General features: G+C 39.3%; 1 protein-coding gene across 5 annotated transcripts in view; it reads left to right on the forward strand.

Annotated features, from left to right (window-relative positions):
- Positions 1-27,866, forward strand: part of LRGUK (leucine rich repeats and guanylate kinase domain containing) — a 121,695-nt gene that overhangs the window by 21,197 nt on the left and 72,632 nt on the right. For 4 of the 5 annotated variants that reach the window (XR_009600450.1, XR_006059683.1, XM_027968815.3 and 1 more), the window contains exons 6-11: positions 8,331-8,455; positions 12,811-12,954; positions 17,387-17,467; positions 19,026-19,112; positions 20,427-20,533; positions 26,711-26,830. Coding sequence is in view for 3 of the 5 variants with exons in the window: in XM_027968815.3 (XP_027824616.2) it covers positions 8,331-8,455; positions 12,811-12,954; positions 17,387-17,467; positions 19,026-19,112; positions 20,427-20,533; positions 26,711-26,830 (664 nt within the window). In the remaining 2 variants the exon portion in view is untranslated. The remainder of the gene's footprint in view (positions 1-8,330; positions 8,456-12,810; positions 12,955-17,386; positions 17,468-19,025; positions 19,113-20,426; positions 20,534-26,710; positions 26,831-27,866) is intronic. The other variant, XM_060414844.1, reaches the window with a different exon arrangement.

The raw sequence follows: 27,866 nt of genomic DNA on the forward strand, positions 1-27,866 counted from the left end.
AAGGTTGAACATCCACATTTTGTGACCTAGCCCTTTCATTCTTATGTCTAGGAAGTTTAGCATACGTGTACCTGGAGGCTTGTGTAAGAATGCTCGTAGCAACATTGCTTATAACAGCAAAAATTGAAATAGCCCAAATACTCCTTGATAAGAGAGAGCATAAATAAATTATGGTATACTGATACAACAGCATTATCATACAGTAGTGAAAATGAATGAACTTTATTTCCATGTGCCAGTTCAGCTGGCTGTTAATAAAACCAAATATAGTTTAGGTATAAAATCAAAGGGGAAAGGAAAGAATAGGCAGTTCAGTCTAGGGGTTATCTCTGAGAGAGGGGCATCAGGAAGTTACAGGAGACATGGCAGCTCAGGGCTGTAAGACACGAAAGAGGCCACTGCCAGGCCTTCTTAAGTCTTAAATTTGGAGCCAGGACTTTTCTGCCGTATTCTCTGGGTTAAGGCAGGTCATGGTTGCAGCCTGGATTTAAGAGGAGACACCTGTACAAGAGCATGAATAAGCAGAGGCATGTATCAGACTACCACAGACCTGTGTTTCTAAGAATATTCATCAAAGTTGTAAAAGTAAATAGAAGCAGGCCGAATATGACCAACAATGTACCCATTTTCCATTAAAAATTTTTTTTAATTTGAAAATTAGAAATTAATTTCCTTGAAAATAATTATTTACCAAACTTCAAACTTTAGCTCTATCAGAATTCCCTGGAGGGCTTGTTAAAACACCTATTGCTGGTCCCCATTCTCCAGAGTTTTTGCTTAAGTAAGTCTGGAGTGGCACCTGAGAATCTGCATCATAACAAGTTCCTGTTGTTCAGTTGCTAAGTTGTGTCCAACTCTTAGTGACCCCATGGACGGCAGCCCACCAGACTCCTGTCCTTCACTCGCTCCCAGAGTTTGCTCAAATTCATACCTGTTGAGTCAGAAATGCTATCTAACCTTCTCATCCTCTGCCAATTCCTAGGTGATGCTGATATTGCTGGTCTGAGGACCACACTTTTGAGATCCACAGCTCTAACCTAATCAGTCCTTCTCTATTATATTTTGAATATCATGTTTTTTTAATCTGATACCATTCTGCTGCTGCTGCTGCTACTTGTCCTTTTTTAAGTGCTTTAGAAATTTAGCTGTTATGTATTTAAACTTTTTAAATTTGTTCAAGCTTTCCTTAGTGAGCATCTGTATTATCTATTTGAGGGGAAAGAAATGCACCTTTGTTTAAAATAAAATTAAAATAAAGTATAATTATCAATATTAGAAGCAGTTATTTAAAATAAAAACAAATCAGTTAATCAAACCAGTAGTGCTGACAATATGATAATAGTAGATTATGTTAATAACTCAATGTTCAGTTCAGTCGCTCAGTCGTGTCCAACTCTTTGCGACCCCATGAATCACAGCATGCCAGGCCTCCCTGTCCATCACCAACTCCCGGAGTTCACTCAGACTCACGTCCATCGAGTCAGTGATGCCATCCAGCCATCTCATCCTCTGTCGTCCCCTTTTCCTCTTGTCCCCCAATCCCTCCCAGCACCAGAGTCATTTCCAATGAGTCAACTCTTCACATGAGGTGGCAAAAGTACTGGAGCTTCAGCTTTAGCATCATTCCTTCCAAGGAAATTCCAGGGCTGATCTCCTTGCAGTCCAAGGGACTCTCAAGAGTCTTCTCCAACATCACAGTTCAAAAGCATCAATTCTTCAGTGCTCAGCTTTCTTCACAGTCCAACTCTCACATCCATACATAACCACAGGAAAAACCATAGCCTTGACTAGACCGACCTTAGTCGGCAAAGTAATGTCTCTGCTTTTGAATATGCTATCTAGGTTGGTCATAACTTTCCTTCCAAGGAGTAAGCATCTTTTAATTTCATGGCTGAAATCACCATCTGCAGTGATTTTGGAGCCCCCCAAAATAAAGTCTGGCACTGTTCCCACTGTTTCCCCATCTATTTGCCATGAAATGATGGGACCAGATGCCATGATCTTCGTTTTCTGAATGTTGAGCTTTAAGCCAACTTTTTCACTCTCCTCTTTCACTTTCATCAAGAGGCTCTTTAGTTCCTCTTCACTTTCTGCCATAAGGGTGGTGTCATCTGCATATCTGAGGTTATTGATATTTCTCCCGGCCATCTTGATTCCAGCTTGTGTTTCTTCCAGTCCAGCGTTTCTGATGATGTACTCTGCATAGAAGTTAAATAAGCAGGGTGACAATATACAGCCTTGACATACTCCTTTTCCTATTTGGAACCAGTCTGTTGTTCCATGTCCAGTTTTAACTGTTGCTTCCTGACCTGTATACAAATTTCTCAAGAGGCAGGTTAGGTGGTCTGGTATTCCCATCTCTTTCAGAATTTTCCACAGTTTATTGTGATCCACACAGTCAAAGGCTTTGGCATAGTCAATAAAGCAGAAATAGATGTGTTTCTGGAACTCTCTTGCTTTTCCATGATCCAGTGGATGTTGGCAATTTGATCTCTGGTTCCTCTGCCTTTTCTAAAACCAGCTTGAACATCAGGGAGTTCATGGTTCAGGTATTGCTGAAGCCTGGCTTGGAGAATTTTGAGCATTACTTTACTAGCATGTGAGATGAGTGCAATTGTGTGGTAGTTTGAGCATTCTTTTGCATTGCCTTTCTTTGGAATTGGAATGAAAATGGGCCTTTTCCAGTCCTGTGGCCACTGCTGAGTTTTCCAAATGTGCTGGCATATTGAGTGCAGCACTTTAACAGCATCATCTTTCAGGATTTGAAATAGCTCTACTGGAATTCCATCACCTCCACTAGCTTTGTTCGTAGTGATGCTTTCTAAGGCCCACTTGACTTCACATTCCAGGATGTCTGGCTCTAGGTGAGTGATCACACCATCATGATTATCTGGGTCATGAAGATCTTTTTTGTACAGTTCTTCTGTGTATTCTTGCCACCTCTTCTTAATATCTTCTGCTTCTGTTAGGTCCAGACCATTTCTGTCCTTTATCGAGCCCATCTTTGCATGAAATATTCCCTTCGTATCTGTAATTTTCTTGAAGAGATCTCTAGTCTTTCCCATTCTGTTGTTTTCCTCTATTTCTTTGCATTGATCGCTGAAGAAGACTTTATCTCTTCTTGCTATTCTTTGGAACTCTGCATTCAGATGCTTGTATCTTTCCTTTTCTCCTTTTTTTTCACTTCTCTTCTTTTCACAGCTATTTGTAAGGCCTCCTCAGACAGCCATTTTGCTTTTTTGCATTTCTTTTCCATGGGGATGGTCTTGATCCCTGTCTCCTGTACAATGTCACGAACCTCATTCCATAGTTCATCAGGCACTCTATCTATCAGATCTAGGCCCTTAAATCTATTTCTCACTTCCACTGTATAATCATAAGGGATTTGATTTAGGTCATATCTGAATGGTCTAGCGGTTTTCCCTGCTTTCTTCAATTTAAGTCTGAATTTGGTAATAAGGAGTTCATGATCTGAGCCACAGTCAGTTCCTGGTCTTGCTTTTGTTGACTGTATAGAGCTTCTCCATCTTTGGCTGCAAAGAATATAATCAGTCTGATTTCGGTGTTGACCATCTGGTGATGTCCATGTGTAGAGTCTTCTAATGTTAGCTATATGATATTAACTGTTTAGTTTATTATACTATTTTGTCCTTTGTAGGTGGGCAACTGATAATTGATAAGCACCCCAAAATGGAAGAAGAAAAACTTTACCAAGGATAAGTACATTTGTTTAGGTTTAAGAAAGGATGCAGTTTATTCTTTACCTATATATACTAATTGATTGTTCATTGGAATTTATTCTATGATTATAGAATCAGGAAATTTTGAAAAATTGATTCATAGAATTTTTAGATCTAGACAGGACTCTAGGGATCATCTAGTGCCGTTATTTATTTTATTTTTTTTCTTTTCTTTTTTCTTTTTTGTCTTCAGTGCTATTATTTTATGAGTGAAGCCCAAGACCCAAGGACATGTCCAAGATTATTTGGTAAATGGTTGAACCAAGACTAGTCTTCTGAATTCTGTTGTTCTTCCCATGTTGCAATTCATTGAATAATTACTACTTTTATCACATAGCCATTTAAAGTGTATGCACGTTTCATTTCTTAAAGAGATTCACTCTCAGAGTGAAGAACATTTTTCACTGGTAAGGTGATATACATCCTTCAGGATTGATTTTGATTAAAGCCATCACTGTGGTTCTTTCCACTAAGAGAATTGTGATGGATTTCCTACTTATTTCTTAGTAACTGTTTTCTATACACCAGGCCCATATTTTATGATTGTAGACAAATGAATAAGAGCAAATACCAGAGTAGCGAATAATTCATGTCAAGCACTGTGAACTGCTGACAGCATCACCAAAATGTAAAAATATATTGCTGGACTTTTCCCTAGCTGGAAAGTTATGCTTATGTGCCTTTGGGTTCCTTCACTCAGTCTCCATGAGGATCTAACATTCCACAGTAAAAGATTTATTCATAGGATCATAAAACTTTAGAGTTAGGATGTAGTGTGTTGATTCTTAGTTCTTTGAGTCTCTTTCTCCTAATAGTGGCCTTTTAAAATTGAAATATATCTAAGAGAATTAAGCTAGTAAACTACTTCATTGTAACATTTTAATGACTTAAGTGATTATATTTCTTCTTACTGAATAGTCCCAAGACCTATTAAAGAATGTGAAAGAATAATGTTAGGAGGAAGGGCAACTAACATTTCATGAAGGTTGTTAAGAAAATGAGATGGGAGAGAGAAAGTTATTCCTGAACTCAGAGCGTTGGATGGACCAGTCCTGCATACTGACTGTTGTCATTGCTGACAGTCACATATGATGTAACTGTGGAAGTGGAGACTTACACCACGGTTAAAAGTACTCTTTACTTAAGAACATGATTGCACTTGATCCTTGAATAATGGTAAGAGTTAGGGACCAACCCAGAGCAATTGAATATCTTCACAGAACTTTATAGTAACTTCTTTGTTAGCCACAGTTCTGCATCAGTGGATTCAACCAGCCTCTATAGATGATGTATCACTGTAGTATGCATTTAGTGAAAAAGAAAAAACAACTCAAGTATAAGTGGTCCCATAAATTTCAAACCTGTTTTTCAAAGGTCAGGTGTAATTTAAAATGCTTGAAATTCCTTGAAATTTAAAGAAGAGTGAAGAGTTGGGAAACAGACAGTTTTGGTGAAATGGAGGTATTTATCAGCAGAGATGTTCAGTCACTTCCTCATTCTTTGCCCCCGTGTAGAAGCCCTGGCCGTGGCTGCAGGGGGCATCTGTTTTCCTCCTTCTTCTGGCCCTTGCAGTACTAATTTCATAATATATGACTTTCTCTCCTATTCAAAGCTAGAGAGTAAACTGAATGTAGTCTCTCATGTCTTGGAAAATCATTATACACACAGTCAACAAGCTTTCCTTTTCAATTCCCATTATCTCTTGACGGTTTCTGGATCTCCATATTCTAGTTTTCTAATTCCTGCCTGCTTCCCATGGGAATCCTTCCTGACTCAGCCACTGACAAGCATTTGTTTTACTCTCCATCATAACTGAGTATCTTCATTTCTGCTGAGGCTGAGCTACCAAGACCCTAGTGCTCCTGAAATAGTTCTTAAGAGACTATTGCTTCCTGGGCTAGAGTGAAACAGTTGTCCATTTGAAGTTTTCCATGCTTAATTTTTCTTGCCCAAGAGTGCTACTCTAAGGATATTTTAATTCATCTATGGAGTGATTATTTAAACAGCTCAAAGAAAATGGAAGCAGAAAGAAGGATCCTGTTTATGAGCATAAATCTCTGTCTGTAGAGCTAGTCTGGCGGGAAGCTTTGTGAAAGTGGTTTTGAAATGCATGCTGACAATAAGCAGAATTATGCTTCCACCTAAGGATTGAATCTGGAAACTGTGAGGAAAATCGAGGAATTTCCAGTTTGTTTGGCAGTATTTTCTCATCATTGCTTTTAGTTTCTGAATCAACAGGTGTCTCTGGCCTAGTTCTTTCAGAAGCCATCCTGGCCCAGATCCTCGTTCGTGTGCTGTTGGCCAGGAGGCAGAGGATATGAGTCCTTAGCTTCATCTGCTTGTAATTTAGTAACAATAACATCATGCCTTGTAAGTGTGAGGTACTTGGTAGTTGGTACAACTCATTCACACCTATTTTCTAAATTTTTTTCCTCATGATCTAACTTTTGGGCTTCATGGCAACCTGGTGTTATCTTCATTGTACAGATGAAAAGTCTGAGCAGAGAGAAATTATGTCACACAACTAGTAAGTAATAGAGTTAGGATAACTACAGATAATTATGAAGCAAAATGTGTGTTTTTGTGATACTTACGGTCTATTCCTTTCTCTTCAAAGCATTCGTTGGTTCTGAGATTGATCTCCATAGGTGGGGTACTCAAAGTTGACCAGAAAAGGCTTTGAGGAAGAAACAGTTTGTCTAGAGCGAATACCAAGAATAGGAATTGCCCCGATATTTACAGTTATAATAAACACTGCCAGACTGCCTCCAGAGAGGCTGTACCATAATGAACCCTCTCACTCAGTGGTATGAAAGAATCTATTCTTCAAAACTTTAAAAATGTTTACCAAACTGATAGGCAAAGAGTAACATCTTAATTTACTTTCTCCTGACTACAGGTGAACCAGAGTGTCTTTTCATGTTTTTATGGTGGTGGTGGTGGTGTAGTTGCTAAGTTGTGTCTGACTCTTGTGACCACATGGACTGTAGCCCTCTATCCATAGGATTTCCCAAGCGAAAATACTGGAGTGGCTTACCATTTCCTTTTCCCTGTTATTGTTAGCCACTTGGATTTGCTCTTCTGAGAATTTCTTGATTATCTTCTTTCCCCATTTTCTACTGGGCTATTGTCATCTTTATATTTTCTAGATGCTTAATTCTTTGTCTACTCTGTATGTTGTGAATATATGGTCTCCAAATCTGTCACTCGTACTAATTTATGTAATTAAAAAGTAATAGAAGTAGAGAAATGAGGCTATTCATCAAAAAGAAATGCTTAATATGCCAATCTAAAGCAAATGTTAAAAAAGAAAACTTAAAAAGTGGAATTTTAAATTAAATCCTGAAGAATGGGCAGATTTTAGAAATAATTAGGAAAGCAGTATTAAAAAAAAAAAAAGTCAAATGTAAATTCCTGAACTATTAAGAAGATGGACCTGGCAGAATTGGAGAATTCTCACTGGATTATAATGGGGATGAAATTCAATAAATAGGTTTTGCTTCAAGTAAACGGCCTTAAATGCCAGAGTGAAGATTTTGGAATTCGTCCTGTAAGAGTTTGTTAATTGAAGCATAATATCCAGTCAATATTTTGAAAAAAATTTAACCTGACTATAGGGTGTAAGATGACTTGAAGACAAGAAAAAATGTAAGTTAGAGGTATGCACTGGTACCAAAGCTGAATTAAGGTGGGGATGAAAAACAATGGCATATTTAAAGAGATGTTTTAAAGCAAAAAATGCCAGGTCTTGGTGATGACTGGATGCCCTGAAAATGACAATTGGCTGAGAAAATGGTGATGCCTTAGGCTACTTGGGAAGGAAAACTGAGCTTTGGTGGATAATGACATTAAGTCCTGGAAATTTGCCCAAAAGCTGTTCATCTCCAAATTTTCTCAGTTGACATCTCAGATGACCCATTTTCTACAGATGATATCTCCCAGGCTGTTTTCCCGGTTATGGGGATGATAAAGCACGTGTGCTTCCCCAGGACAACCCTGGATTCAGAAGTTCTGCCTGTAGGAAAGTACGAGAGTTTCCTATGAAGACCATTAAGGGAGCAAAGGAAAAATGCTGCCAAAGAGGCAGCTTTGAGCCACCCTGGTGGTTTCACTCTGGCGATTAATTGTTTTTTCTTCACCAATTAAATGAGTCACATATGAATACAGATGCAACTGAGTGCACTCAAAAGCTGTTCCTGTAAAAAAAAAAAAAGTAGTGCTAGTACTAACTTCTTTCTTTTCTTTTTCTTTTTTTTAAAATTTTTATTGGCGTATAGTTGATTTACAATGTGTTAGTTTCAGGTGTACAGCAAAGTGAATCAGGTATGTTGCTAAGTCGATATATGTAAAGTATACGTATACATACACACACACACATATATACATCCATTCTTTTTCAGATGTTTTCCCCATGTGAGTATTAGCTTACATATAGAAAATATTTTAAGATTTGACATGGTTTGTATTGAGCATGTAGTACTTTTTATTTATGCTGTTGTCTGATTTTTCTAATGCTGATTTGACACTGATTCATTGTTTCTTCAAAATGTTTCCAGTAACATTTTCCTTAAACATAGTCGTGGTATACAGGCAATGAGATAACTGAAATCAGTGGACTAGAGCTGTGTAGCAGTCTTAACTACCTTAGTTTGGCCAACAACAAGATCACAACCATTAACGGCTTAGGCATGTTACCAATCAAAATACTTTGTCTGGTGAGTCTACCAAAAGTATTATTCTTTATAGAAGTACTAATTAATGTCTTAGTGACAATATGAATGATAGCCAGGATTTTTCAGTTTTATAAAGAGCTAGTTTCTTTATGAAATGTCATGATCTTCCATTTTGTTTGCTCCTTTTCATATCTGGTTTGTTTATGTGTGTTTGATGAATATTTCATGCTTAAGATAAAATGATTTTCTAGCTTGGTATACAAATTCCATTTTTTAAAAGACTGACTCTACCACTGAGAAAGAAAGGCATACTTTTAGCACCTGTTAAGAATATATTTATAATGTATTATTAATGCAATAATAGTTAAACATATTTAAGCATAATATTTGGACTTCCCTGGTGGCTCAGCAGTAAAGAATCCACCTACCAATGCAAGAGACACAGGTTTGATCCCTGGGTCGGGAAGATCCCCTGGAGAAGGAAATGGCACTCACTCCAGTATTCTTGCCTGGGAAATGCCTTGAACAGAGGAACTTGGCAGGCTATTGTCCATGGGGTTGCAGAGTCGGAAACGATTTAGTGACTAAACAACATAAAGAAGAGTAATATTTATTGCAGTTAAAGCGTCATTGCAAAAAAAAAACCACCTTCATTACTTTCAAATGAACCACTGGGCACTGAATTTTGGCAATCCTTTTATATCACTATATGCTAGTCTCCCATTCTAGACAACCAGAATTATGAATAAATTTATTCATAATTTATTATGAATGAATAAGTAAATAAAGTTCATTTATTCTCTCTGGCTGAGAATAAATGAGCAATTTCCTTCAGAAAGTTAATATTTTAAATTTTTTCCCCATGAAGAGCACTATCCTTAAGCTATATGACATGCTCTGTGACTGTGACTGAATGAAAACATAGACAACTTACTTAAAAATCAGCAGGATCATATTAGTTCCAACCATATATACAGTATTTTTGAAGTAATAGTCTAGCTCACTAGTTTGGGGGCTGATAAAGTAGTTTGTGGATGACCTAGGAGTCTTTCTTCTTCCTTCCTACCCTTAGATGGCTTTTCTGTTCTTCATTTTATCTGTCACAGGATAGGCAAGAATTTTAAGCCATGAGACTAGTAATTTATTAATTTCTTATGTTAACTATCCCACAGAAGATTGTTTAACTGTTGTTTAGGATGGCATCTTGGGTTATCTGCAGATTTTTTTACAGATGTGATGCATTATTTCTGTCTTGTTTAACCACAGACAGCTGGTGGTTGGTTATGTGTTAATTTTTCTTTCCCCAAGCTTGAAGCCTGAAGTGCTTTTTCAAGACTCTTCACTCCTTACGGTGAATTAGATGAGGGCAAACTACTGACTGCCAGTAGAGACGTGGTAAAGTTTAATTATTCCCCTGAAGTTTCATATTTTCTGTCCACTAAGGCACAGTGGCAAAGCTGTAAATGAAAATGACTTCAGCAAGTCAAATTGCAAACTTAAAAATTATAAAAGAAAGTCACATTTTAAAATTATGATAATTTGAAGGATTCTTGGCAGTATGTTCTATTCAATTTGCAGCTTGTTACAACTTTATGCTTTTCTTTATATATCTTTTTACATTGCATTCCTGTTCACTTTAAGTAGAGCATGGTATGTGGAAAGAGATATACAGCTGCGCATAGGGAATGAGAATTCAGCTCGTTATTAAGAATAACAACACATAGCACTTTTATCGTAAGACCTTGTTTCAATAACTGAATAAGTAAACTGTGTTGACAGTTTCATCTCAAGCAGCTTTTAGAAAAAGCATAAAAGAACTTACTTTTCCTACAAGTAGATTAGATGGATTGTTCCCCATTCCCTTTCCCATCATCCAAGATTAACTAGAAAATACAGAATTTTCCATCATTCATTTTCTTTAAAATGTTTGAGAATGGTAAAGTTTTCTTTTCTATATATTAATAAAATACATAAAATGAGACTCATTTGTTTCAATAGTTTTTCATGCTCTTAAAAGAATTGTGGTATCAGTAAAACAATTGTACTGCTGAAAGTAATTCACGTTATTGAGATAAATTCAGAGGGAAAAAAAGAGCCATTCACTATACAAACCAATTGTTAATTCCCTACTTTTACAATAAATATTAAGGGAAAATGTGGTTCACTCATGGTCTGTTCTGCCAGCCACCTCCTTTTGCAAGTAAGGACGATCCATTCCAAACTTCAAAAAATCATTGTGTCTCAGTAAACGTCATTTGTTTTTTTTTCCCCCTCCCAACTTGGGAGATTGAGACTATTTCTCATTTCATTTATTTAATAAACTAGTTTCTAACTGCTCCCTTTTCCCTGCTCAACATGCTGAAAAGTGCAAGAAGAACTGTTCTTGCAGAAACTGGCCATGTGCTTTGAGGAGAGACGTATCAGTTTTTCATCACTGGATAAAAGATTTGACTAGATGACTTTCAACTCAAATTCTGATTTGACATATTTCTCAAGTTCTGCTTTCTCCTATGACCATAGACTATCCAATTAAACATTTCTGTGCCTTACTCTGCTCTTGGGCATCTACCACTTTGAAAGCCATCAGAGACACACTAAAAAAGAATTACAGTTTATCTTCCACATCGATGGCACATCAAAAGTCTTTAGGAAGAAGTATATTATGTATGTAAATTTGATATGTGGGTGTATTTTAAATAGGATATTGAGGCCCTATTTCAATAAGTTAAATTAATATGGATATTATGTTCAGTATAGTTTTTTCCTTTCCTTTTTCTATTACTGTTTCTAGAACTTTTTTGAACAGTAGGAAATTTGGCTTAGGCAAATGGGGTCATTAGTATTCTTCCTTCTCATTATGGGATTTTTCAGACATATATAAAAATAAAGGGAATAGTTTAATGAATCCCCACGTACTATCATCTAGCTTTATAGATTATCAACATTTTATTAATATATTTTAAAGAACCATAAAATTATATTAATGAATATAAATCTTGCTCATTATTAAAGTGAAATCTTATGAAAAATTGGGTGAAAATGAGCTCTTACTATTAAATGTATCAGGAAGCATGTACCAGGAAAAATATTATAGATGGTAGAGAATACTAAAATTTTTTAGTTATAAGGTCCTCAGTAAAAGTTTTAAAAGTTTAAGGATGGGTATAACATGGCATTAGTAGAAACCTCAAAATTAGTCTTTATTGTGATTCTCAACTCAGAGTTTAGCTTTACTGGGACATTTTCTTATACTTCAAAGACTAATGAGCCCAAGGAATTTTGCGTGTGTTGGGAAATGTACAAGAAAATGCAAATTGTTGTTACCACCATAATTTGTGTTATGGGTTCATGGGGGTTGGAAAAGAGAACACCATTTAAGTCTTATATCTTTCTCTGTTTCATGGTGTTGTCTAAGAAGATGTTCATGTGTGAATTATTTAAGAACTTAGTTCGTGTGTGTATTGTTCTAGAGCATGCCACCCCAAAATGTAGTGGTGCTGAGAAATTCTATTAGTTAACCATTTTGTTATTTTGCGGTTCTATAATCTGAGCTGGGCTCAGCTGGGTGGTTCTGCTGGTCTTGCCGTGAACAGCTAGCAGATTGACTGGGGGCTGGGCTCCGCTGAGATGCTGCAATAGCTGAGTTTCTTCTCTCTCTCTAGTCTCAGGGCTCCTCTCTGTTTAACACCTCCGCAGATTCTTTCTAGAGGAGCTAGAGTTCTTACATGGCAGCTCAGGGCTCCAAGACACAAAAGGAGCCAATGCCACGCCTTCTTAAGTCTTAGAATTTGTAACTAGGACACTTGTGCCATATTCTTTGGGTTAAAGCAGATCATAGGTGCAGCCTGGATCCAAGAGGAGAGAAAGGTACCAAGAGCATGAATAAGCAGAAGCATATATCAGACTACCACAAACTTTGTGATATGAAGTGATTATATTCAGAATATTTCTGAAGACAGAGTATATGTGGGAGTTGTAGTATTCAAGTGGTTTGTTAAAATGGCCATGAAAGAATTGTTGTTAAATTTATATTTCTAAAGAGGAGCATGGAGTCATGCTGCCATTAGGCTTGAGGTTAGCAATGTCCAAATTTTATACTGCCTAGCTTTTATTGTTCCTATTGAACAATGTTCTTATGAACATTCATCTGCTTATCTGTAGCAAAAAATATTATGTTCTGAGTCTTCCAGCTGAAATACCATGATTTCTTTCTATGATGTATGTATATGTGTTTAGGGAGGTGAATGATGGGAATGGAGGTAAGTAAGTAAGTAAGTAAGTAAGTAAGACAAGAATGTCTTACTGATTTTAAGTGGTTTGAGGCAGTGTACCCAGAATGAAAACTTGTCACTGCAATTTTCTCTTTAGGACATTAAGTGTATTTTTATCAATTTTAGAGCAATAACCAGATTGAGAAGATCACAGGTTTGGATGACCTAAGAGTCCTGCAGATCCTCGATCTGAGCCAGAATCAGATCAGTAGCCTCCAAGGCTTAGAGGGTCATGATTTCTTGGAAGTGATCAACCTCGAGGATAATAAGGTAATGTCATACTTTACATGTCTTGGTTTTAGTGTCTACATAACAGGACATATTAGGACCCATTATTAATGTCTCAAGTGCTATCACATTCAATGCCAGCTCAGAAATATTCTAGAAAGCCTCCTGGAGCAATAGGTGAAGGACTTTTTTTTTTTTTTAATATATAAATAGTGATTCTTAGCATTTAAACATTCGTAATTTCATTATTTTTAAGGTTTAAATTGCAACTAAGTGCACATGACTTTGTGAAATAGATATGTTCATGTGAAATTTGGGGTAGAAAGATTGCATTAGGAATGTCTGACACGTCAGAGCAGGGAAACTGGAGCCAAGAGAATAGCCTCAGGCTGGTATTGCCTCCATTTAATGAGAAGAGACACAGGAAGTAAATTGTCAGAACTTCCCTGGTGGCTCGGACGGTAAAGCGTCTGCCTGCAATGTGGGAGACCTGGGTTGTAAGGTGTCTGCCTGCAGTGCGGGAGACCTGGGTTCAATCCCTGGGTCAGGAAGATCCCCTGGAGAAGGAAGTGGCAACCCACTCCAGTACTCTTGCCTGGAAAATCCCATGGATGGAGGAGCCTGGTAGGCTACAGTCCATGGGGTTGCAAAGGGCTGGATATGACTGAGCGACTTCACTTTTTTTTATTTGTAACAATAGCCTATGTTTGCAACTTGGATAAATTTGGAGACTAGACTTATTTAGTTTCCATTCTGGCTTAATGCACACATTACTTCACAAAGTATATCAATTGGCTTTCACTCTGAGTTATATTTTATTTTTAATAAGGCATGTGTGCTCCTAATAATGATATATTCAGTTGGTACCTGTAGCTCACTTCTTGTCAAGAAGATCTACATTGTGATTTTATTTATCTTGAGTACTTTGTTGTATTTTTGGGAAAGATCTCACAAGTAAGTTGATTATTTACTTCTTGAAAAAAAAGTCTGCCTGACCCTAAAAGAGACATAGAGACTATCTGGGGTAAGGTGCATTTCTGAGGAGACATTTCTCTGTTCAGCTGTAATGGTGCTCATTAGCTAGATCCAATGACTCTTTCTCCAGTGAGCTTCCATTCAGTTCAGTTCAGTTCAGTCGCTCAGTCGTGTCCGACTCCTTGTGACCCCATGAATTGCAGCACGCCAGGCCTCCCTGTCCATCACCAACTCCCGGAGTTCACTCAGACTCGCGTCCATCGAGTCCGTGATGCCATCCAGCCATCTCGTCCTCTGTCGTCCCCTTCTCCTCCTGCCCCCAATCCCTCCCAGCATCAAAGTCTTTTCCAATGAGTCAACTCTTCGCATGAGGTGGCCAAAGTACTGGAGTTTTAGCTTTAGCATCATTCCTTCCAAAGAAATAAAAAAAAGACAGTCTTAAGGACTGGCAAGAGTGGATTTTTAATAAAAGGAAAAACTGTTCCTCCTCATTTTTATGTGTCTTGCATATTAAATTGTCGACTTCTAGGGTTAATTCGTTTGTTCACTGTCCCATATGTCGTATAAAGTCAAAGACTTCATAAAGTCATTAGACTTAAGTTGTCATAAGACCTAAGAAGTCATAAGACCAGGTTCCAAATCTCTTCATATGGTTTTGTGGTTGTTGTTGTTCAGTCACTCAGTCGTGTCCGACTTTGCGGCCCCATGGACTGCAGAACGCCAGACTTCCCTGTCCTTAACCATCTCCTGCAGCTTGCTCAAACTCATGTCCATCGAGTCAGTGACGCACCCCAACCATCTCATCCTGTCATCCTCTTCTCCTCCTGCCTTCAATCTTTCCCAGCATCAGGGTCTTTTCCAGTGAGTGAGTTCTTCGCATCAGGTGGCCAAAGTATTGGAGCTTCAGCTTCAGAATCAGTCTTTCCAGTGAACACCCAGGACTGATCTCCTTTAGGATGGACTGGTTGGATCTCCTTGCAGTCCAAGGGACTCCCGAGAGTCTTCTCCAATACCTCAATTCAAATGTATTTCTTCAGTGCTCAGCTTTCTTTATACTCCCAACTCTCACATACATACATGACTACTGGAAAACCATAGCCTTGACTAGACAGACCTTTGTTGGCAAAGTAATGTCTCTGCTTTTTTAATATGCTGTCTAGTTTAGTCATAGCTTTTCTTGCAAGGAGCAAGTGTCTTTTAATTTCATGGCTGCAGTCACCATCTGCAGTGATTTTTGAGCTCTCCAAAATAAAGTCTGTCAATATTTCCATTGTTTCCCCATCTATTTGCCATGAAGTGATGGGACCAGATGCCATGATCTTAGTTGTTTGAATGTTGAGCTTTAAGCCAGCTTTTTCACTCTCCTCTTTCATCTTCACCTAGAGGCTCTTTAGCTCCTCTTCGCTTTCTGCCATAAGGGTGATGTCATCTGCCTGTCTGAGGTTATTAATATTTCTCCTGGCAGTCTTGATTCTAGCTTGTACTTCATCCACCCTGGCATTTTGCATGCCATACTCTCCATATAAGTTAAATAATCAGGGTGACAATATACAGCCTTGATGTACTCCTTTCCCAATTTTGAACCAATACATGGTTCCATGTCTGGTTCTAACTATTGCTTCTTGATCTACATACTGGTTTCTCAGGAGGCAGGTAAGGTGGTCTGGTATTCCCATCTCTTTAAGAATTTTCCACAGTTTGTTGTGATCTACACAGCCGAAGAATTGTTGCTTTCAATCCATGTTGTTGGAGAAGATTCTTGAGAGTCTTCTCAAGAGTTATGTACAACTCATAAATGTATAGTTTAGCAAAGAGTTTTCAGGTGAAGTCATGTAACATTGACGTCAAGAAATATGTCATACAACTTGCCATTTTTATCTTTTCTTAAAACAATGACCTCATTGATAAAATGATAGAGCTATGTGCAGTAAGAAGGCTTCCCCAGTCACAAATAACCACAATAACCAGCAGAAGCAGTGATGGGGACGGGGACTGGGGAACTGAATGCTAGACAGGATGAGTGATGGGGAGAGCCACGTAGCCCATGCATACCTTTTTTGCATTTTCTCTGTTTCTACATACTATTTTATTCCTGCCTTAAATATGGATGAGATGAGGAACATCTCTCTACCTCACTGTTCTCTATCCAGAGGGGAGAAAAGAAAATGTGGCTGTGAGTTTACATTTATTGAAGGAACACCCAGTAATTCCCTTGTTCTGTGTGACTTTATGGAATTCTTATTGAAAGGCTAGATATCCACAAGAGCAATTTTTTAAATGTCTCTGTTTTTGAATATGCTATCTAGGTTGGTCATAACTTTTCTTCCAAGGAGTAAGCGTCTTTTAATTTCATGGCTGCAGTCACCATCTGCAGTGATTTTGGAGACCCCAAAATAAAGTCTGACACTGTTTCCACTGTTTCGCCATCTATTTCCCATGAAGTGATGGGACCAGATGCCATGATCTTCGTTTTCTGAATGTTGAGATTTAAGCCAACTTTTTCACTCTCCTCTTTCACTTTCATCAAGAGGCTTTTTAGCTCCTCTTCACTTTCTGCCATAAGGGTGGTGTCATCTGCATATCTGAGGTAATTGATATTTCTCCCGGCCATCTTGATTCCAGCTTGTGCTTCTTCCAGTCCAGCGTTTCTGATGATGTACTCTGCATAGAAGTTAAATAAGCAGGGTGACAATATACAGCCTTGACGTACTCCTTTTCCTATTTGGAACCAGTCTGTTGTTCCATGTCCAGTTCTAACTGTTGCTTCCTGACCTGCATACAGATTTCTCAAGAGGCAGGTTAGGTGGTCTGGGATTCCCATCTCTTTCAGAATTTTCCACAGTTGATTGTGATCCACACAGTCAAAGGCTTTGGCATAGTCAATAAAGCAGAAATAGATGTGTTTCTGGAACTCTCTTGCTTTTTCCATGATCCAGCAGATGTTGGCAATTTGATCTCTGGTTCCTCTGCCTTTTCTAAAACCAGCTTGAACATCAGGGAGTTCATGGTTCAGGTATTGCTGAAGCCTGGCTTGGGGAATTTTGAGCATTACTTTACTAGCATGTGAGATGAGTGCAATTGTGTGGTAGTTTGAGCATTTCTTTGGAAGGAATGATGCTAAAGCTGAAGCTCCAGTACTTTGGCCACCTCATGTGAAGAGTTGATCATTGGAAAAGACTCTGGTGCTGGGAGAGATTGGGGGCAGGAGGAGAAGGGGACGACCGAGGATGAGATGGCTGGATGGCATCACAGACTCGATGGACATGGGTCTGAGTGAACTCCGGGAGATGGTGATGGACAGGGAGGCCTGGCGTGCTGCGATTCATGGGGTCGCAGAGTCGGACACGACTGAGCGACTGAACTGAACTGAGTTTTTAAAATAAGTTGAGTTTAAAGGATCCGAAGTAGCTCCTCTTGTATTATGTTCTCTGTTGTCTTGGTATATTTAGCCTGTTGATAATGTTTTCTATGTGTGTGTGTTTGTTTTTCGGTTAAGCAGATTGCTGAGCTGGGTGAAATAGAATACATTGAAAACCTACCTCTCCTTCGAGTTCTCAATCTTCTGAGAAATCCAATTCGGGTAAGACGTCCTTTGTTTTGGGGGTGGGAGGTAGGGATAAGAACATTCTTGGAATTCTTCTTTATGAAATACTTTTGATAGAACATGAAGAATGTGAATACAGTGTGTTTATCACCATTCTCTATTAGAAGGGTAAGCAAAGTCACACCTGTGCTCCACCATCAGTGCAGGTAAAGCCTGAAATTGAATATTAGTTGTCTACTCTGTATGACCATTTGTGACTCATCCACGTGGTAATAAAGATTATCGAGAGGGAGCTATTGAGATTATAGAGCAATGTCTTTTTAGTGCAAGAATGCCTGAGGCGTAGATGGAATGTGGCTCCTATTTTATATCAGGGAGAAGTCTAAGATTAGGCACCTAAAGAAATTATCCTGGGGATTGCTGTAAAACTGGCATTGTAAAATGATTATAGGAAAAAATCATATATTTCCTGGTGATTCTTCACCTTTGGATATCAAATATCCAGACTTTTTCTTTTTTCTGGATCTTCTCTTTTTTGTCGCCAATGATAGATCCTTTCTGCTCAACTCTGTTTCCCTCCCTTTTTGTGCAAATGTCATTCATTCCCCTTTGAATCTATATCCTTCGCTCACTCTGCCGTAGATTCTTGAATTTGTATGTATCTCTGAGTACCTTTCTTTGTGCGTGTATGACTTGAGAAACATAACTAGGCAGGCAAAAAATCAAAATGAAAAATGAAAAGTACAGTCTGAGAGTAAAAACAGTGCTTGGTATGGGAATAGTGGCAGACAATGTAAAAGCATCCCTGGAGAGGAAGGGGTTTAAAGTGGCCATCCCTCCCAGTTCCAGACTCATAAAGAGCACAGACCCTTTCACACATGTTACCTCATTTACTTATAAACCCCTCCCACATATGCACTTTGAAGTACACAAAAGATGCCATTGTATATTCCTTTCGTGTGTATTCTCATCTGCAAAATGCATCACCCACTTAATATCTTTGCCTTCAAAGAGACCTAGCTTCTTGATACGACGTAACTAATTATGTTTCTAAAAAGCAGATAATCCTAACACAGCAGATGATAGAGTATTAAGGGAATTGTTCTATAAATGAATATCATTTTATTATTGTAAAACAAATTCGTAATTAATGATACAAAATTAATATAAAACAACACAAAGAAATAATGAGGAATTAATAATAAGGACTGCTACTATTATAATAATGAAACTCCTTTAAGTTAGAAGATAGGGTTTCAGTCACTGGCCATGGAACATGAGATGAAATACTTCACCTCCCTGAGCCTTAGGTGTTTTTCTCTCTAGAGGTGAAGATAATCAGGTTTGTCCTGCTTATCTCACAGGGAGATCGACAAGATCACACATTTGAAAAGCTTTATAAGTTACAAGGCAGAGCCTGCATTTGAGTTGTTAATATAAGGGGACTGCAGTTGTGAAAATGTAAAGACCTAGTGTGTGAGTGTGAATGACAGCGTTCGTGGGTAAAAGGCCTTGCTCGTGAAAGCAGACTGCTACTGCTTATTAATTTGGGGAAAGGAAGGCAACAAAATAACCCTCTTGATATTTTAAACAGGAAAAGCCTGACTATTGGTCCTTCGTCATTTTTATGCTACTTCGATTAACAGAATTGGATCAGAAGAAGATTAAAGTGGATGAAAAGGTATATAGTCATATTTCACGTGTTTATGAGTTGATAGGTTCAAAAGCTCATGCCGTCTGCTGCAGGACCATTGCAATCCAGAAATGAGCATATAACAGTATGCTCATTCATTATTTATTTAAGGAGCATTTCCTTGTCCTAGAGTCTAGTTGTTTGACCCTCTGCAGAGCTGAGCGTCAACACAAAGGCAGTGAAAGGCCTGCTTTTGGTACAGTAAGGAGACTGGCCTTGGGAGACTGAAGCAGCCTGCATGTACCTAGGCTGGCAGCTGTAAGGCTGACTACAAGTTTGGAAAATTATCATATGTGGGGGTTGTGTGATTCTGTGTTCGTCTAGATCTTCACTTAATAATGAAATGCATTACAATGTCATTCTACCACATCACTGTAAAGGACTCAGATCGCTACTCTGGTGTTTTAAATCCTTTATTCTCCTCTTTAAGATAATGATTCTTTTCTGGACACACAACTTGAGAGTAACCAGACCTTGAACGCTAGCACCTGCTTCCCCACACCATACCTATGGTAGCCAATTTGTCATGCTGTCGTGACAGGTGTCAGCTGAAATCTCCACTAATGAGGGGTTTCTTACACCCGATGCAAATTTGAGATGGGAGTGAAAAAGCAGGTATAAATATGCAGAGAGGCAGATATATTCCAGTTCATAAATGCCTTTCTGAAATCTTGGTTAAAAATAGTTATAGATGCTGGTCTGTTCTTATTCTCACACTCAGAGGCGCTTATTAGATTTCTCTTTCCCTTTAATGTTTTGCAAAGGGGATAACATTCAAAACCACACATTAGATAAAGATGTGGTAGACAAGTATACTGTGTTTAGAGTGATAGCAAAGCTGGGGAACAGACAGCTGTCTGTCATGAGGAAAAGGCCTGTATCTTTGGAAAAGAGAAGGAGGTTTAGTAGAATTTGAGACAATACGAATAGTTCTTGGTATGATGGCAGGAGGAAAACTTCTACAATAACAGCTACCTGGAATCTAGAACTAAGAATTTTATAACTTCTTCTCTTACTAAAAGTTGAAACATTTACTGTATTAAAGGTAATCTTAAACTTTTGAGGGTTTTTTTTTTTTTTTTGCCTTTTCCCTCCCAAACCAGAAAATATAAAGAAATAGGTGACCAAGGGGTTCCAGTTCAATATTTTAAAATAATTATCATTCTTTAGGTTTTAGGAAAGCTAGAGTAGATGTGAACGCAGATTCCTGGTTGCATGTCTAGAACATTTCAGTAAAGAAAGTCTTATCTTTCTTGCACAATGAATTTTTTTTTCCCCTTTGCATTTCTAATTCTGGAAAAGATCTCGGCCGTGAATAAATACAACCCTCCCCCGGAAGTGGTCGCGGCCCAAGACCACATGACCCACGTGGTCAACAGCGTGATGCAGCCACAGAGGATCTTTGACAGGTATTCTGAGAGACGCCCTGGGTGGCACTTGGGGTGGTCAGCACAGGACAACCTCCTCATTGCCCTAGCCATCTCTCTTGTGACCCATTGCTTTCTCACCTCTCTGAGGAAGGGATCGGGTCTTCATTTGACAGGCTGTGTTGCCTCAGATATAGCAGCTCATCATCACATGTTCAAACATGGGACTCCCTTGTTGGCATTTTCCCAAGTGTGGCGATAAGTGGATTCAACTTCTCTCTTTCATCTGGACTCTTGAATGGTGGCTAGCCTGTGACATGGTAGTGAAAGTCACTCAGTCATGTCCAACTCTTTGTGACCCCCATGGACTATACAGTCCATGGAATTCTCCAGGCCAGAATACTGGAGTGGGTAGCTGTTCCCTTCTCCAGGGGATCTTCCCAACCCAGGGATTGAACCCAGGTCTCCCACATTGTAGGTGGATGCTTTACCAGCTGAGTCACCGCGGAAGCCCAAGAATACTGGAGTGGGTAGCCTATCCCTTCTCCAGGGGAGCTTCCCGACCCAGGGATCGAACTGTGGTCTCCCGCACTGCAGGCAGATTCTTTACCAATTGAGCTACTACCAGGGAAGCCTGTGACATAGGATGGTGAAATAAAAAAAGAAAAAAAGTTTGCCGATATACCTGCTATAGGAGAGAACCTCAGACCCTCGTCTCATCAGCAGAGAACTGTGATGGTCTCTATCCACTGACAGTTTTTCCTTAGCTGTGAGTGGATGCTAGAAACCCCTTCCAAAGAGCAACCGTGACCACAGCTTCTATATTAGAGAGTCCCTAGAGTCCCTGCTCGCTGAAGGAAAACCGAAACAGCCTTTCCAGGGGTTGCACTGAGCTGCAATCAACCTCACAGGGAGGAGTCACCCAGCTTGGCTGAACACAGGAATAGAGACCCTCACCTCTAAGTTCGAAGACAGATTTACCACAATTTCTCCATTTCTTTTTAAACACTCTGTTGAAGCAGATGGCCATTGACACTATAAGTATAATACAGAATTTCTATCAGTACCCAAAGGCATTTTAAAAGTACTGGTAAAATCTCTGGGTTATAAATGGCTTCTCTTCTTCATGTGGTCTGCTCCTGTACTTCACCCGGTTGGTTTCCCACAGAGAGAAAATGTTTTATTTTGCATCCAGGACATGATTTTTTACATGTAATTTAATCATGTAGACGTTGACAGTTTTATATATTTATGGTAGCCCTCTAGGTGAAATGATTTATCATTTATTTGCATACATCTGGAAAAGCACATTTGATTTAAAAGAAGGGCATTTATTGTCCTCATTGTATTTCTTTTTCTAGTTTATGAGATTGCTAGTTGTTTCATGCTTTAGGGTACATTTATATAACAATATGTATCAAGCAAATTTACAGCAGTGTCTGATAAACACACATTTCTTGATCATTTCTGGCTGTCAGAGAATAGCAAATGGCCAAGCCACCCTGGATGCCCCGGGATGGAGCAGTGTTCATGATGTAAAGCTCATGGAGGCAGGAGGAGGCATGCCATGTCCTTCCCACCCTGGGTTGGGACACAGCTCCCTGGCAGCCCCAGAAGTCAACCTCTAGGAAAGAAACCCTGACTCTTTCTCTTGGAACTTGTAGGCTGTGATACCAGGGAATCACTGTCCTCTCTCCTGGCAAGACTGAAGTAAGGATCCAATATGAAAATGGATTTTGCATATTGTCTTGACCCTGGCCTGGTAGTCAGTGATGGCTTTCTTGCTCTCTCATATGACAGGGTTCTCTAGACTGGTGTTGTCCAAGCCTTGTCCAAACTCTGAAATCAGCCATTTCTCCAAGAAGCCCTAGTTCGTTTTAGTGAGAAATGGTATTTCCCAATCACAATGTGGGCACTAGAGACAGTCTTGACCACTGGGTTGGTCATTGTTTTGTAGGTGTTTTAGTGGACAGAAGCTAGGAATGGATTTCCTTCCTTCTCTCCCTCTCTCCTTCCTTCCTTCCATTCATCGATCCATCTACTGATTCTTTTTTCTGTCCATCCATCTATCTATCCATTGTGCCTATTTGTACCTACCTATTACGTCTACTTAATCTTTCATGTTTATCTAATCTGCATCTAGGTAGCTCTATCTATAAAGAGATAGTAAAATACCTCCTTAGTTGATACAATTCAGCTTCAAGACTATAGTTGAGCTTTTACGGAACTTCACCTGTGTTACATCTGTATCTCCTTTTCTCCCTCACCAAAGACATTAAAGAAGATGAAATTAGAACATCCCATGATTACTCTTTTTTTAATGTCCCATACTATACCACAACAGTATCAGAATACCACTAGTTATAATTACTGAAGCATTAAAACCATTTTGCTGATGTTCTTCCTGTTAACCATCCCCCATTGCTTTTTATTTGGGTTAAATATATATATATATATATATATATATATATATATATAACATAAAATGTGCCATTTTAACGACTTGGAAGTGTACAGTTTAGTGGCCTTAATTATACTTACAGTATTGTGCCGACCATCACCACCATCTGTTTCCAAGTTTCTCATCACCCAGAACAGAAGCTCTGTAGCCCTTAGGTAATAACTCCTCATTTCCTGCTACCCCCACCCCCTGGTAACTTCTAATACACTTTCTGTCTCTATGAATTTGCCTACTGTATATATTTCATATAAGTGTCAATCACTCCATTTAAAAAATAGTGGCACTATATTTATATTGTCAGAACATATATCCATCACACACTGTACTTTCTCCTTTGCTGTCATTTAGCCTTAGTTCTCTGGGTAACTGCATATTTATTGCCCACTGCCAGCCCTTATAGTGATGCCTCGTGAGTCATTTTAGTTGTATGAAGCTTGTTCTTTAGCACATTCTTGAGGAAGGGCTGTGCAATCAGTATCTCTTGAAATCGTCCATGTTGATAATATGGATGGTTATCTGCCCTTTACACTTGAAAATCATTTAAGCCATGACTCACACTTTTTTTTCCTTGAATATATTAAAAGTGCTTCTCCATTTTCTTTTTGTGCAAAAATTGCTGTCAAAAATGTGATGACAATTTAATTTTCTCTCCTGTATAAATCGTGTGTTCTCTTTTTAGCTAAATAATTACCCCCACTTCTGCCTTTTTTAAGGAGAAGGAAATGGCAACCTACTCCAGTATTCTTCCCTGGGAAAATCCCATGGACAGAGGAGCCTGGTGGGCTACAGTATGCTGCTGCTGCTGCTAAGTCGCTTCAGTCGTGTCCGACTCTGTGCGACCCCATAGACGGCAGCCCACCAGGCTCCCCTGTCCCTGGGATTCTCCAGGCAGGAACACTGGAGTGGGGTGCCATTGCCTTCTCCGGAGCTACAGTATATGGGGTTGCAAATAACTGGACACAGTTCAGCACACACTGCCTTTTTAAAGTCCAGCTATTTCACTAGACTATGCCTTAGTATTATTGTTACAGCATTTCTAGCCCAGTTGTTCTGGGCTGATATTCTCAGGTATGTTGTATACTGTTTTTTGTTTATTTTTTCAGGAAGCTTTTTTCTTGAATGATAGTCTGTAATATTTGCTCTGTTCTGTAGGTTTTGGTTTTCTCCTTTAGGAAGTAGATCTTCTTTGCCTATCCTCAATTTTCATCACCTTCTTTCAAAATTTTTTCTCTTTAATCACGTAAAAATTATCGAGGCAATTTTAGATTCACATGCAGTTGTAAGAGATAGTACAGAGAAAGCCTAGATATCTTTCGCCCAGTTTCCCTCAGTGGTAATGTCTTGCTTAGCTGTAGTGGAATATCAAAACCAGGAACCTGACATTGATACAGTCCATCAGCCTTATCAGATTTCACCAGTTCTGCGTGGGCTCATGTGTACGTTTAGTTCTGTGCGATTTTATCATGTGTAGATTCACGTGAGCATCACTCCAGTCGAGATAGAAATGGGTAACTTCCCAGGTGGCACAGTGGTCAAGAATCTGCCTACCAGGGCAGGAGATGCAAGACACGTGGGTTCAGTCCCTGAGTTGGGAAGATCCCCTGGAGTAGGAAACGGCAACCACTCCAGTATTCTTGCCTGGGAAATCCCATGGACACAGGAGCCTGAGGGGGTACAGTCCATGGGGTTGCAAAGAGTCGGAGACGACTGAGCACAACGTACTTCCAGTCAAGATACAGGAGTTTTGTCACGTGGATCCCTTTGCTCCCCTTTAATAGCAACAGCTGCCTCCATCCTTCTCATCTTCCCTGACCCTATATAAATGGAATCATATAGTATATGTATAACCTTTGAGGGTTGACTTTTTTTTTTTTTTTTGCTTAGCCTCATTCACTGGAGATTCATTCAAGCTGTTAAATGTATCAATGGTTCACTCCTTTGTGTTGCTGAGTAGTAGTCCTTGTTGAATACACCACAATTAGTTTAACCAACCATCTCTCAAAGGACATCTGGGCTGATCTCAGTGTTTGGTTACTGCAAATACAGCTTTTATGAGCATTCATGTGTAGGCTTTTGGACATGTACAGTTCCAGCCTGCCTGCTTTTCGCTGGATACCTGTTCTTCTGGGGTTCTGTTGTTCTCAAATGCTGCCCATCACTCCCTCCTCCTTCCTCCTGCACAGATTCCAGTGCCATAAAAGTCTTGTGGCTTTGTGGCTTTTCGTCTGGTTTTGTTATCCACATTTTCCATGGACTTCTGTTCTCAAGTTTTCCTGTTTTTCTGTGAGTGTTCAGAGAGATTGAAAACTTATGCTGTGCTGCCCCCGTGCTTCATAGAATCTACACCTCAGCCATATTGTTTTCAAAATATTATATTTTAGTCTGTATTTCTAGAATTTGTGTCATGAGTGAAACCCACACACTTCAGCTTTGCCTGTTGTAAGAGATTTTATGTAAATTAGCCCCAATTGGTCTTTTAGACTGGGAAGCCATGCCTAGATTCATATACCGGCTCTTACTTACTAGCTGTTACTTTGAACATGTTAATTAACCTCTATGTACTTCAGTTTCTTCGTGTGTGAAGTGGGGAGAATGAATTCATTAGCTTCCTGCAATTACTAAATGAGGTAATGCGGGTAAGATGCCTACAGTAGTGCTTGGCACATAGTAATTGCTTATGTAAATGTTAGTGATTATTATTTTCTTTGCACACATGTGTTCTTTTTTATAGTAAATTTGCCATTTTATCTTTATTATTATTATTATTATTTTGGCTGCCCTGGGTCTCCGTTGTGGCACGCAGGCACTCTCTAGTTTCAGCAGTTGAGCTCTAGAGCCTGAGGGCTCAGTATTTGTGGCACGTAGGCCTCTCGAGTTGTGTACAGCCTTACCTGCCCCGTGGTACATGGGATCTTAGTTCCCTGATAGGGACTGAATCCACATCCTCTGTGTTGGAAGGAGAATTCTGAACCATTGGACCACCAGGGAAGTCCCCACATCAGTGTTCTAAATCAATAGATAAGAACTGGAGCCTATGATACAGAGTGAAGTAAGTCAGGAAGAGGAAGACAAATACTGTAAATTGATGCATACATATGGAATTTAGAAAGATGGTAACGATGATCCTACATTGAGGGGAGCAAAGGAGACACAGAAGAGACTTTTGGACTTAGTGGGAGAAGGCGAGGGTAGGATGATTTGAGAGAATAGCATTGAAACATGTATATTACCATATGTAAAAAAGATGACCAGTGCAAGTTCGATGCATGAAGCAGGGCACCCAAAGCCCTGAGACAACCCAGATGGATAGGGTGTAAAGGGAGGTGGGAGGAGAAGTTCAGAATGGGGGGACGCATGCATACCCCATGGCTGATTCATGTTGCTGTATGGCAAAAACCATCACAATATTGTATAGTAAGTATCCTCCAATTAAAATAAAATAATTATTAAAAAAAAGATATGAAAAAGTTTACCTCTGAGAGGGCAAGTCTTATTTCTTTCATTTTGAATTTCTTGGGGGAAAACTCCATCAACCAGAAATGAATATCTCTCCTACCATGTTTTTCCTTCTAAAAATGGTGTTAAAGTAAATTCTTTGCTATTTTGTAATCAACTTGCTTCTGGAAAGTAGGACCATCCTTCCATACCGTGTCTGCGTATAGCAAGTGCCAGATAGCCGGATTCACCGTGACTGCGACGTGGGCAGCTTTCCACGCCGGATGTGTTAACGCCCATGCCTGCTCTGCCCTTTATTGCAGCACCCTGCCTAGTCTGGATGCCCCGTACCCCATGCTGGTATTGGCCGGTCCTCAAGCATGTGGTAAACGAGAACTCGCTCACCGCCTCTGCAGACAGTTCAGCACTTACTTCAGATACGGGTGAGTTTATTGGCTGCTAAGGCTGTAAAATGTCGGCTGTTGCTCACAATGGCTATTAATTTTAAGCAAGTTAAAAAACATGCATAGCAGGCTAATGAGCTGCTTTGCTGGTTATTACACTGTGATATACACTGTATTTATTTATTTATTTTTTTACTTTAACCCTCCAAATGTTTTGATGCACTCAGCCACAGCCAAAATTCTGCTCCAAGATTTGGAACTACACGTGGTTTTAATTAAGCCTCGTGGTATTGGAGTATGGCCTCATGTTGCCATGTGGTGTGACACGCGGATCACAACGTTGTGTTTGGGGGCTTAGGGGGTGGGTCTGCACTCCAGTCACAGCCTCTCCTCATCACTGTGGGAGCGCACGCTGCCAGCATGCTTTATTTCCGCTCAGGTCTTCCTCTTTGGAGGCATATTTCAGAAGGAAGAAACGAGAAATGAGAGCCAAAGAGTTCCTTTTCCTCACCCTCAGGTTAGCATTCAGTACCCTTTCAGTTTTCTGGGGCAGATATCTCGCTATGTGATTCCCAGATGACTCAGTTAAGATAGCCAGATATAGCCAAAACACAAGAACCTTCCAGGGAAATCATCAGCTGGACTTAGAGACTTTTTAAAGGCTTCCATGTCTCAGTTTTAGAGTTATCGCTGTGGCCTTTTCAACTGGTTTCCTCTTTCCTTTTTCACATATAGCAAAGACCTTACTTTTAGATTAGTGATGTTTCTCAGTGAGCTGAGAATGTGACTGCAAAGATGCTTAAGACGGCAAGAAAAAGAAATGTAAATTATGTTCTAATGCTGTTACAGACAAGTTCCTTCCCTTAAGCTACACGTGTTCAAACAATGTAAACACCATGTTAAACAGGTTCATTTATTTAGAGATCTAAAATTATATCCATCATTTGAACAACTCCAGGAAACAAATACTATAGAAGAATTTACTCATTAATCTATTCTGAACACCCTGAAGCAACAAAAAGTAAATTAAAACTTAATATCAGAATTGAAAAGTACAGAGTGTCTTTATGCTTAT

Source organism: Ovis aries, chromosome 4 (genome assembly GCF_016772045.2).
Source record: "Ovis aries strain OAR_USU_Benz2616 breed Rambouillet chromosome 4, ARS-UI_Ramb_v3.0, whole genome shotgun sequence".
NCBI classification, from domain to species: Eukaryota; Metazoa; Chordata; class Mammalia; order Artiodactyla; family Bovidae; genus Ovis; species Ovis aries.